Raw genomic sequence first — 12,293 nt, 5'->3', positions numbered from 1 at the left:
AACCTTAAATGTTGATTTAGTTCCTACGGCAGACAACAACCCTGGAAGAGATAATAAAATGAGAGGCTGGATGAACACAGCAGGCCAAACAGCATCTCAGGAGCACAAAAGCTGACGTTTCAGGCCTAGACCCTTCATCTGAGAGGGGGATTGGGGGGAGGGTTCTGGAATAAATAGGGAGAGAGGGGGAGGTGGACCGAAGATGGAGAGAAAAGAAGATAGGTGGAGAGGAGAGTATAGGTGGGGAGGTAGGGAGGGGATAGGTCAGTCCAGGGAAGACGGACAGGTTAAGGAGGTGGGATGAGGTGAGTAGGTAGGAAATGGAGGTGCGGCTTGGGGTGGGAGGAAGGGATGGGTGAGAGGAAGAACAGGTTAGGGAGGCAGAGACAGGCTGGGCTGGTTTTGGGATGCAGTGGGGCAAGGGAAGATTTTGAAACTGGTGAAGTCCACATTGATACCATTGGGCTGCAGGGTTCCCAAGAGGAATATGAGTTGCTGTTCCTGCAACCTTCGGGTGGCATCATTGGCACTGCAGGAGGCCCATGATGGACATATCATCCAAAGAATGGGAGGGGAAGTTGTAACTGATGTCCATTTCAAGCTCACCGACTCCCACAGCTACCTAGAATACACCTCCTCCCACCCACCCTCCTGCAAAAATTCCATCCCCTATTCCCAATTCCTCCGCCTCTGCTCCCAGGATGAGGCATTCCACTCCCGCACATCTCAGATGTCCAAGTTCTTCAAGGACCGCAACTTACCCCCCAACAGTGGTCAAGAACGTGCTTGACCTGGTCTCCCGCATTTCTCGCAACACATCCCTCACAACCCGCCCCTGCCACAACCACCCCAAGAGGATCCCCCTCGTTCTCACACACCACCCCACCAACCTCCGGATACAACGCATCATCCTCCGACACTTCTGCCATCTAAAATCTGACCCCACCACCCAAGACATTTTTCCATCCCCACCCTTGTCTGCTTTCCGGAGAGACCACTCTCTCCGTGACTCCCTTGTTTGCTCCACACTGCCCTCCAACCCCACCACACCCGGCACCTTCCCCTGCAACCGCAGGAAATGCTACACTTGCCCCCACACCTCCTCCCTCACCCCTATCCCAGGCCCCAAGATGACTTTCCATATTAAGCAGAGGTTCACCTGCACATCTGCCAATGTGGTATACTGTATCCTTTGTACCCGGTGTGGCTTCCTCTACATTGGGGAAACCAAGCGGAGGCTTGGGGACCGCTCTGCGGAACACCTCCGCTCGGTTCGCAATAAACAACTGCACCTCCCAGTTGCGAACCATTTCCACTCCCCCTCCCATTCTTTAGATGACATGTCCATCATGGGCCTCCTGCAGTGCCACAATGATGCCACCCAAAGGTTGCAGGAACAGCAACTCATATTCAGCTTGGGAACCCTGCACTCCAATGGTATCAATGTGGGCTTCACCAGCTTCAAAATCTCCCCTCCCCCTCCACTGCATCACACAACCAGCCCAGCCTGTCTCTGCCTCCCTAAACGGTTGTTCTTCTCACCCATCCCTTCCTCCCACCCCGAGCCGCACCTCCATTTCCTACCTACTCACCTCATCCCACCTCCTTGACCTGTCCGTCTTCCCTGGACTGACCTATCCCCTCCCTACCTCCCCACCTATACTCTCCTCTCCACCTATCTTCTTTTCTCTCCATCTTCGGTCCACCTCCCCCTCTCTCCCTATTTATTCCAGAACCCTCACCCCATCCCCCTCTCAGATGAAGGGTCTAGGCCCGAAACGTCAGCTTTTGTGCTCCTGAGATGCTGTTTGGCCTGCTGTGTTCATCCAGCTTCACACTTTATTATCTTGGATTCTCTAGCATCTGCAGATCCCATTATCCTGGAAGGGAATTCCACTTCCCTGTAAATGGTATGATAAAAGGAAAACAAGTTTATGCCATAGAGAGCCACGCTGAAAGCCTTGGACTTCGTAACGTGTTACATATAGAACTGCAGTATTCTAAGATTACAAAATTAGAAGTTGGTTCAAGTCCTTCACTGTACATAAGTATCATAACCAGATACATACTTTTGCCATGTATTCTGTTACAATGTATAATGACCCGCCTTCTTCGACAATGACACCCAGAAGTTGAACTAAGTTTTTGTGACGGAGTTGCCTGTAAGAAAGAAAAATTGAGTTTTTAACATTTAAAAAGTTAGAAAAACACTAGTCAAGACATTTTTAAAAATATAGAGTACCTCAGAAAACCAAAATGTTAGTATTTCTGGTCTATCCTCCAAGTCAGCAATGTTCAGCACACCTTATTTATTGGCCAAACTACCCAGATTTGATACTTTACAGGCATTTCACAATAATGTCATTAAAACCGACTGATATGACCCAAGAAGTTGAAGGGGGTCAAGTCAATTTCCTTGTATACTACTGACAATTACCAGAAAGCAAATTCTCTTCCCTGCGGGCCCTTAATGAACCTGTAAACATCCAACTGTGCTGGCTTTCCTGCTTCCCCACTCCCCTGCCTCAGTCAGCCCACAATCTTCAGTTTGTTGAATTTAGTTTCAGAACATAATCTTGGATTTGATCATCCAGCCACACAACTTACAACACTGTGCAAAGCAAATCAAAATTCCAAAGTAATAAATAAAGATTGATATGCACTTGTGACAAAGCACCAACTAAACACTGTTGGTCAATATTTTCAATCCAATAGCTAAAGATCTTGTACACAATAATATCTATGGTTTCTTCAATTTTGTCATTTGAGCAACAAGTTTAATTGGAGAGATTCATCCATGAAATTTCCTGAAAATCAACATGACAGAGGTACAGTTAAAAAGGCTATGGAATAAGAGGCAGCAGGCAAGCAAAGAATTTAACTTGCCTTTTGCCACAATGGCTCAGAATGCAGACCAAAATCTACGTTTTCAAAATGAAACCAATACAACTTTAATTTCTAATGTGAGACACTAACTACCAACACAATAATCTGTTTCATTTTGGAATACAAGGAATTAGAGAATTATTGTACAACTTACGTCATTACAGAGGCTTCTGCAATGAATGCTTGAGCAGTTGCATCATGTTTGATGCACTTGACTGCTACTTTGTTGCCTCTATATTCACCCAACATCACATCTAGAGAAAAAGAAGTAGTTGAGTTAATAGAGGTGCATCACGTGCACCAAAATCTGTGGATATGCAAAATAGAATAGTATTTTTAAACTAGAAACTATGGTTAAGTAATGAAGCCTCACAATAGATCAACATGGCTAAATGAGGCAAGACAGATGGTTAAGTATTACAAACCTCTGCAGGACACTTACAATCATATTATGAATTGTAGAATGGTTACAGAATGGCCTGTCACATCAGTGCTGGTCCTCTGAAGGAGGAATTGACTGAATGCCACTCCCCTGAGAGAGAGATTAGCCCAGCATATTCTGCTCTTTCAGATAGCGATCAATTCACTTCTGAAACCCTCAAGTGACACTAGTTCCACCACAACTTGGACAACGCATTCCAGATCATAAGCATTAATTGCATGAAAATATTTTTTCATGTAGTCATTACTTCTTTAAGGCGGCAATGCTGATCCCAATCCAAATGACCCAAGATCTGCTACTTACAGTGGCATCAGCATGCCCCTGGATCAGCAAGCTGTAGATTCAAATACCACTCCCAAGAATTGATCATACAGTCAAGGCTGATACTTTAGTATCTATTTGACAGGAGTCAGGGGTGCCTTTATTTTCATGAGATGTCAAGCAGAGCTCTTATCCACGCTTTCAGAATAGGAGCAAAAGAATTGCATGACAGTGTTTGCTGAGGATTTCTTCTGATATTCAGCCTGACATTTATCCCTCAAGCACCAAACTCGATCTGGTAATTATATCATGGGTAACTGCAGGACCCTGATGGACAAGTGTCATAAACTCTTTATATTGTACAACTTGACTGGAAGCTCTAAAGTCATGCAATACAATGGCTATATTTGGTGGGTAAATATATCAAAGTTTATCATACTGATATTTAAAGACTGAGGGAAATTTCTTTCTGATCACCCTCAACAAAATGGCAAAATGCTTTTTAATGAATCTATAATTAGTATTTTAAAATCAAAGCAAAGTCTCTCAAATACAAAACAACAGTTACTAAACAAACAAATGTACAAACATAGGAAATAACTGAACCCTATTTACAGTAACCTCAGGTCAGACCCCAAACCCAACAGATTAAGTTTCCACTTGCCTCCGAATTCTCCTTTGCCTATTGTTTGTAACAATTTGAGCTCTCTCATGCTTAGTGCCCATCCACCTACAAAAAATAAAATTTACAGTGAAGAGAAATGCAATGAGAAACCACCAAAAGCAAATGGGGGGCTGGCTACTGAAGATGATACAGGTCTTGAAGGCTTTGGATACACCTAGATTTTTGAAGCCAGTGAAACATTTTAATAATGGAGTGATTGAACCAATTGCAGTGTGGCCACCATGCACATACAGCACAACTGCCACAGAAAGCATTTTTACATGTACATTGTACATCACCAGTTTAGATATAGGGACATTATTCACACTTCCAGAAGCACCCAATAGCACCATTTCCTTTTGTCATTTCATACGTGGAGGTTGTGCACTTTTTTTGCACATGTATTGGCAGCATTCACAACAAATATGGCACTTCAAACAATAATTCACTTTAGGAGGAGAACACATGGTGACACATTCATACTGAAGACTACGCCATCAAACATCATTGCATAAAAGTGAATTATATTTTCAACATGTTTGTATATATGCCTGCACGTTTGTCTGTGTCTCTGCGTGAGTCTTTCCACACGTGTGCACCTGTGCCTCTGGGTGCTTGTGTGTGTACATGTAGAGGGTGGGGTTAGGGAGCCCAAAACAAGTCAGCATCTTCAGGTTTCAAACTTGCCACTCACTTCTGGAGAATTCATCCTGGGCTGCCACTGTCCCTTCCATAAGCTTCGGAGTGATGAGACGCGTGCACAACCCATCAGCATCCATGGTGTAATGCTAAACATGGAAACAAACAAGCAATAAACAGAACGGACAGAAGGTAAATATATCTTCAATCTAGCAGAGTTTCAAGTATATTGAAACTTGTGCCATACGACATCTGCAGCTGATTTGCTCACTGTTCTCTATGTTGTTTAAGGTAGTAGATGTAAATCAAACATCAATAATCCATTAAGGCCCGAAATGTCAGCTTTCCTGCTTCTCTGATGCTGTGTGGCCCGTGTTCATCCAGCTCTACCTTGTTATCTCTGATTCTCCAGCATCGACAGTACCTACAATCTCTGAATGACTAATCCTGTGACTACTTACTACAACATTCATTCCCTTTTGGGATACTAGCTGTACTCTGCTTGAGCAACTAAGCCAATTCTTCACTGTCTCTACCTCTCTGATCTAAAATTACTACTCCACTATCCGCTCCTTACAAAAATATTAGTATCTTTTTCCTTTTTGTGAATTAAGAGCGAAGGCAGGTGAAAAATGGATTTTAAAAATATTAGAGGCTACGAATTTGACTTTCTTCACTTGAGGAGGCTCTGCTGCATCACTTTCAAAAACAAATACAAACAATACTTTTTAGTATTGGCAATGGGAGTAATGCTCTATGAAGAGCACCATCTGAGTTGAAGAAAGTAAAAAGACAAAACGTTGGAGGTGAAGTGGGGGGGTAGTGCATGACAGATACTTGCTTAACTTTTGCGAAAACCTCTTAGCAAAAGCAATGGCACTTTTAAGACTTGGGAATGCAGTCGTAATGTGTGGTGTATCACTCCTGCTACCAGGAGGAATTTCTTACTGATGGCGAGGGCACTCAGAACAACCAGCGGCCCAAACGTATCGAACAGCAAATTAGATTTCCACACAAAAAAGAATTGCAACTTGTTCAGAGGTTATGTACGAATTTTAAAAGAAGCAATCACCTAACTCAGATCGCTAGCCAACTTATTCAAAAGTATTCTGTTGTAGGAAACCAGTGTAAAAATGCTTTCTCAAGCCTGTTGTAACCTCCTTAGGCCACATTAAATGATCTAAATTTTTTCCTCACCATTCTCTGGATTTACCGTCTCTCCCAAGAAATGCAATGCTTAATGTTCACTAGTGGATAAAAATTTTGTACATAATTCTGTAATGCACCTGTCAGTTCTGCACTGAGCAATTTTTACTGGTTGCAGAAATGAGCACTTGCTTTGCAGTTGAAGTCATAAAGGGTTTCAGTCTTAAGGGCTAAATAGGCCATTTATTTACTTAGCATAAGCTAACGAATGTTACAAAGACACTTCTCATTTAGTATTTCTTAGAAGGCAAGCTTTTTTTAAAAAAAAGAAGCAATTCTGGAAAAATTGATTCATTTAAAATTGAGGAAATACCTGAAATGGTTTCTTTAAAAGTGTTCATTGAAGAGTCACGATGGACAGAGGAATTGGTTAAAACAATGAACTGGACTAAGAGGACTTGGGACCCACAGCAATGGAGTTGACTTTTAACTGTCCTCTAGGCAATTAGTGATGGACAATAAATGCTGGCCTAGCCAGTGATGTTCATTTCACATGAATAAGTATTTTTTTAAAAATGCAATGAAGCCTTGCTTTAAAAAATTGGAAAGGGTGCAGGAAAGACTCACAACCTTGCGACCAGGATGGGAAGATGTGAATTAACGAGAGGCTGAATAGTCTGGGACATCTTTTCGCTGGAGTGTGAGAGGCAGAGGGGTTACTTTGCAGAGGTTTATAAAATCATTAAGGGCACAGATGAGGTGAATAGCAAAGTTCTTTTACCTAGAGGGGAGCTCAAAACGAGAGCGAGCATAATTTTAAGGCAAGAGGAGAAACATTTAAAAGGGGCCCGAGGGGCAACCTTTGCATACAGAGGATGGTTGAAGTGTGAAATGAAATGCAAGACAAGTTTCCATGCTGTATATGAGTTTGACTGTGACACAAAGACATCCTTGAAGTCACGTGATTAGTGATAACTACTTGTTTTGTTGACTGATTTTGACAGTTGCTTTATTTGATATTCAGGAATAATAAGCCTTCAAGGGCAGCACAGCTAATCTCTTCTATTTCTGCGCAAATGCCTAAACTCAGGGCAAAAACTATTTGTTTTCATGAAAGACACTGAAAGAACAATTTGTTATTGTGTTTCCTGAGCAAGCTGTGTCTGAAAACACGTTATAGGCAACAATGCATAATTAGTGACTTGACCACATGTGTCAGGACAGTGTGACAGATGTGAGAACATTTAAGTCTTCATCTTTTTGGCTTCAAGAATAACCCATTGGCCAAATGGTTTTTTTGCCCATCAATCTCTGTAGAGGAATCCTTTTTGTCTGAAGTACATGCTTGAATCTATTCTTGGAATATTTAGAGTGACAAGCATTTATATTTCTACATGAACATTTATGTATGTTAACAATTAATGTATCTTTACTGAATCTAAGTCTTTTTTCAATAATAAACAAATTATTCATTTTTTATTTTATACTTGATAAAATCAGGCATTTAATTGCCATCTCAGTAACTGGAAGTACAATTCTTATTTTATGGCTTTTGAATTACTGAGACTACAAGTGTATTCTTCTAGTCTTGGTCATAAAGCACATATGAAACCAGTACAGTGAGTTTCTATATTAAACTGGCACAGTAAGTTTCCACTTTAAATGTCAAAAAGAAATAGTTTGATGAAAGTAAAGGTTTAATTTTTAATGAATCTGAAAATAATGGAGACAGGTATATGAACTGAAGAAGAATAGGAACCTCTATCACTGATCGTTCACAAGTTTGTACATTTACTGTCACATTTTGAAAATTAGTTTCATGAATTAATGATGCTTTCAAACATGTATCATTTTGGGCAACATGGTGGTACAGTGGTTAGTACCACTGTCTCTCAGTGCCAGGGACCTGGGTTTGATTCTCAACCTCGGGCGACAGACTGTGAAGTTTGCACATTTGGTGTAGAGGGAATTCTATTTGAACTTTCCCTTTTGTAGCAAATGCCATTCGCGTTTGTCTCTCCAAATTGCATTTGAGACGTGGATCACCGCATAAAGCATTAAACTTTGAAATGAACATTGCAACGCACAGAAAACAGGCACTGCACTTCCTTACGAGACACTACTCATCTCCAACCAACTGAAGAAAGGCATCAACTGATCAACAGTTGCCAGATTTTTAAATACAGTTTATAAAAACATTTATCAGATGAGAATGATGCTGGATAGGCCAACATTTATTGCTCATCCCTAAATGCCCTGGAACTGGATGGCTTGTTTGGGTACTTCAGGTTAACTGTCAACCATACTGTTGAGCGACAGGAGAAACACGCATACCAGACCAACTTAAAAATGGCAAATTGTTTTCCCGAGAAGAAAGTTAGTGAACCAGCTGGGTTTTTACAATCAATTCTGGTGATATGATTGCTATTAAACTAGTTTTTATTTTTAATTTTAGTGAATTCAAATTTCACTATCTGCCATGGTGGGATTCAAAAAATTGTTCCCAGATCAATTGCCTGGAGTTTTGGATTACTAATCCAGTGACATCTTGGCCACCTCCTCTCCCATTTTAATGGAGTGAAGACAAGGGATTCAACAGCAAGCAAGTCTCAAAATTGTATCTACCAGACTACAAGGACCATATCATATCATGCACAACACTTTGGCAGAGAGTGAAAAGGGGCAACGGTCAGATATTATAAAAGCGGAATTGTGCCCTTTTTACCTAGTGCTAACCACAGTTTGCCAAAAACTTGGTATAGCTATTTACCAGTTTATGAATTTATCTATACTTTAAGGACAACAACACTTCAAGGCCTGCTTCTCAAGAGCAATTAGGGATGGGCAATGAATGTTCACTTGGCTAGTGTATCCACATTCCATAAAAGAACAAAAGAAAAACATAGGCTATTTCTTTGAATTGCATTCAGGTAGCAGAAAACAAGCCGACGTGCTTAAAAATACTGCATTCTAAGGAACACAATGCATTCCTTCAAATAAAGCAAACTGGTATCAGACAACACAATTCTCTTTGCATGAAAGAAAACAGCATGTCATCACTACCTTTTTAAGTAGTTCATTCGCAGGATGAAAGTGTCACTGGCTAGGTCAGCACTTATTGCCCATCCCCCAAATGCCCAAAAGGGTGGCAATTGTGGATCTGGATTCGTATGTAGGCCACACCAAGTAAAAATGGCAGTTTTCTTGTCTATAGAACATGAATGATGGACTCATGGTCATCATTTCACTCTTAATTCCAGGTTTTAAATAATTAATTTCAAGTTCCACTGTCTGTCATGGTGAGGTCTGAAACCAGTTCTGAGGTCATTAACTGGGTCTCCTGATTAACAGTTAGGTGATAATACCACTAGGCTATCACCTTCCTCCTGTTCCTTTCTTTGGCATACTGTCTCATCCCTGGCCTAACTTCTAATTGTCTAACACATCTTCACCATCATGCCTTGCATCTGTTTCTGACAAATGCACACACATGGTCTGATACATATTCTCATTTTGATCATCATTATTTTCCAATTTATATGTTGGTCAACTTGTAGCCTTAGTTTAGTGCGGTAACTTGAAAGTTGTCAAAAATTGAACTTGTATACGCAAGTCAATTGATATTCCTGCAGCTACAGCTCATCTAAATTCTGTCCAATTTATGAGATTATTCGTGGTGAAGCAGTCATGCTCCAAATCAGTGTTATGACTATCTGTCTTGTCCCTCTATTCAACATAAATTTAAGAATTTTTTACCAAGCTCCAACGTGGCAAATTGCTTTTGCCACTACATTAAAGAATGCCCGCTTGACAGATCTTTTCGTTCTGGATCTAATAAACATAATTATCAATTTATTACCAAAAAAACCCATCCAAATGAAGATGCAAATTTATTATCAGACCACTTATAATGCAATTCCTAAAAACTCTTTAAATAGTCTAAAACACATGTTAACTTCAACTAAGTGGTAAAAGAAGGTTTTTCTCTCTCAACAGCAACTTACTTCAAAAAAAAGGAGGGCACTTTATGGCCAAAGGTGGATATTCTCAAAGGCTAAACAATAAGGCACTGAATGATCTGCAGTCTCCCTAGTGGTCTTGCAATGCATGGTGAAGTCACTAACTATTGTCTTTGTGGTCTTAATAGACACAGCTTGCTCAGGAAATAATATTGAGAAGTCCTTTCAACCACTCTCTTCCAGAAGAGCTATCAGGTTGCATATCAATTTCACCAGAAAGGTATTTCAGAAACTGTTGACATAAGCTGGGCAGTTTATACTCATAAGTGCTTTCCCCAACTAACTGTAAAGCATCTCCAAGCTGACAAACATACTCCAAACAAAATTAACCATAAAACCTAGTAGTCAAATGGTCAGTGTTTTTCCCAAAGTGAGCTCAAGAAACCATGAGCAGCAATTATCACAAGTCACATGATTTCCAAGAAAGAAACTGCAATGTCTTTTCATTGAACTGAAAAAAAAATATAGGCACCTCCATAATCCTTCAAACTCAATTCCTCAAAATATTGCCTATGAAGCAGCTTAACAGGGCGACAATTGAGAAATCCAATGCAGAACGCTCACAATTTAAAATCTCAACGCCCTGTAACACGCATGTTCATCAACTGATTGAATTCACAGTCTTTTCAGTATTTATGCCCTTACAAAAGATAGCATATTGTTACAAATGCCAAATGCAGCTAATCATTGGATACTGAAGCACATACTAAAGCGGAGTGAGAAGATTAAAATCAATCATCTTGGTAGCACAAATTTTCTCTGCAGAGAAAGCAGACTTAACTCGCCATCAACATCCCCAAAGGACAAATAAAGAGGCACTGCATTTGCATTTCCACAAAGCTCTCAATTCAAGAAATCAGTTAGTCATATTTGCACCAGAAAACAAGAATACAAAAAGTCCTTGTGCATAATGTGAAAATCATGTGTAAAGAATATTATATCAAGGTTGCTCAAACATTTTGCTCTGAAAATTGCTGTCATGTCACTGGCAAAGTGCAATTGCAGATTTGCCACAGTGGAGGGGCAAGAAAGCCTCAGTTCAGGTGTGGAGAAAGTGACTTAAAGACAAACTCTCTATCCTGCACCTAAACTTGTTCCTGGCTCTGACTCAATGAGAGAATATCTGCAAGTATTCTCAGATAGTGTGTCTAGAACCCATTTTAAAACGAAGCTGCCACTGCATCCAAGAGACCAGTGAATAAGTAGGAGTCAGTCTCTTCTGGCAGTTTGCCAAAGTCAAAAAATATCTCACTTCAGGTCAAGCACAACAAGAGGCCAAGGATGACTGAAGCTGAGTGTGCAGGTGTAATGCAACCAACTTTTTGAAGTTATGGACGTTCTTGGATTTGGTAATAAAATTAAAATTGTACAACTAAAGAGAAAAATGGTTGGAAGTTCATGGCTGGCCCATCAGGGAGGCTAAAAAGATAAGTAGATGCATAACAGTATTGCTACCAGAGTACTTCGAAGTAGTGGGATATCGTACATTCTGACAAGTTCCATAGAAGTTTTCTATCATAAATAAGCACCTCACCATTTGTGATAGATCATATCAACTTCATAAAAGCATGGCAACAAGACCTAACATATTGCTGCCAAAAAGGTAGTACAATGACAAGGTTTCCTGAATTTTAGGTATCTGCATTACCATATGAAAATTCTGTGGGCAGGTCATTTCAGAAATGTCCACACTCAAATAATCAGCATCTTCATTTGACCATTCTATCAGTGGGGTGACCATATGATGAAATTAAGAGCTTTTCATTTTTTTCAAGCTTGCTATTTGCCCTATCAAAAGGAACTTTAATTTCCAATTTTTTTAAAGACTTTAAGTATATTGTTACTTCATAACTAATTCCCAAGAAAAATAAAACAATTAAATACAACTTGTAAAGTCAAAGACAACAATTTCTAATGCAAAAGAACTGGTGGAATAGCAGAACTGTTGTATTTTGATTTGATCCCAAGTCAGCCAATTGCTACTAGCCTTGTAATACTAATCCAAAACCTACTACATGTTACTTTCCATGTTATTTAGTGGAGCCCTCTGCTCCCAAAATGTACATCATAGCCTGTAGACTACGAACCCTTAAAGGCCAACTGAACGTGAACCGGAGCATTGCTTACATGAGTCAAAAATGTTACACATGTGTTTCCAGTACAACTTTGAAGCTGCAGGTGCTCATTTTTCTTGTATACACTTCAGATCCAGTTACGAAATAGAACACTATTACAC

The 12,293-nt window shown here is 40.2% G+C and overlaps 1 protein-coding gene across 3 annotated transcripts in view; it reads right to left on the bottom strand.

Annotated features, from left to right (window-relative positions):
* The window catches only part of csk (C-terminal Src kinase), a 134,485-nt gene that overhangs the window by 12,317 nt on the left and 109,875 nt on the right, over positions 1-12,293 (bottom strand). For all 3 annotated transcript variants that reach the window (XM_048520874.2, XM_048520875.2, XM_059640225.1), the window contains 4 exons: positions 4,948-5,041; positions 4,254-4,319; positions 3,041-3,140; positions 2,070-2,160 (listed from right to left, as the gene is read on the bottom strand). In XM_048520874.2, the coding sequence (XP_048376831.1) occupies positions 2,070-2,160; positions 3,041-3,140; positions 4,254-4,319; positions 4,948-5,041 (351 nt within the window). The remainder of the gene's footprint in view (positions 1-2,069; positions 2,161-3,040; positions 3,141-4,253; positions 4,320-4,947; positions 5,042-12,293) is intronic.

The sequence above is a fragment of the Stegostoma tigrinum genome, chromosome 36 (assembly GCF_030684315.1).
Source record: "Stegostoma tigrinum isolate sSteTig4 chromosome 36, sSteTig4.hap1, whole genome shotgun sequence".
Taxonomy (NCBI): Eukaryota; Metazoa; Chordata; class Chondrichthyes; order Orectolobiformes; family Stegostomatidae; genus Stegostoma; species Stegostoma tigrinum.
Note: the sequence above shows the minus strand (reverse complement) of the source record. Positions and strands in the feature narration are given on the sequence as shown.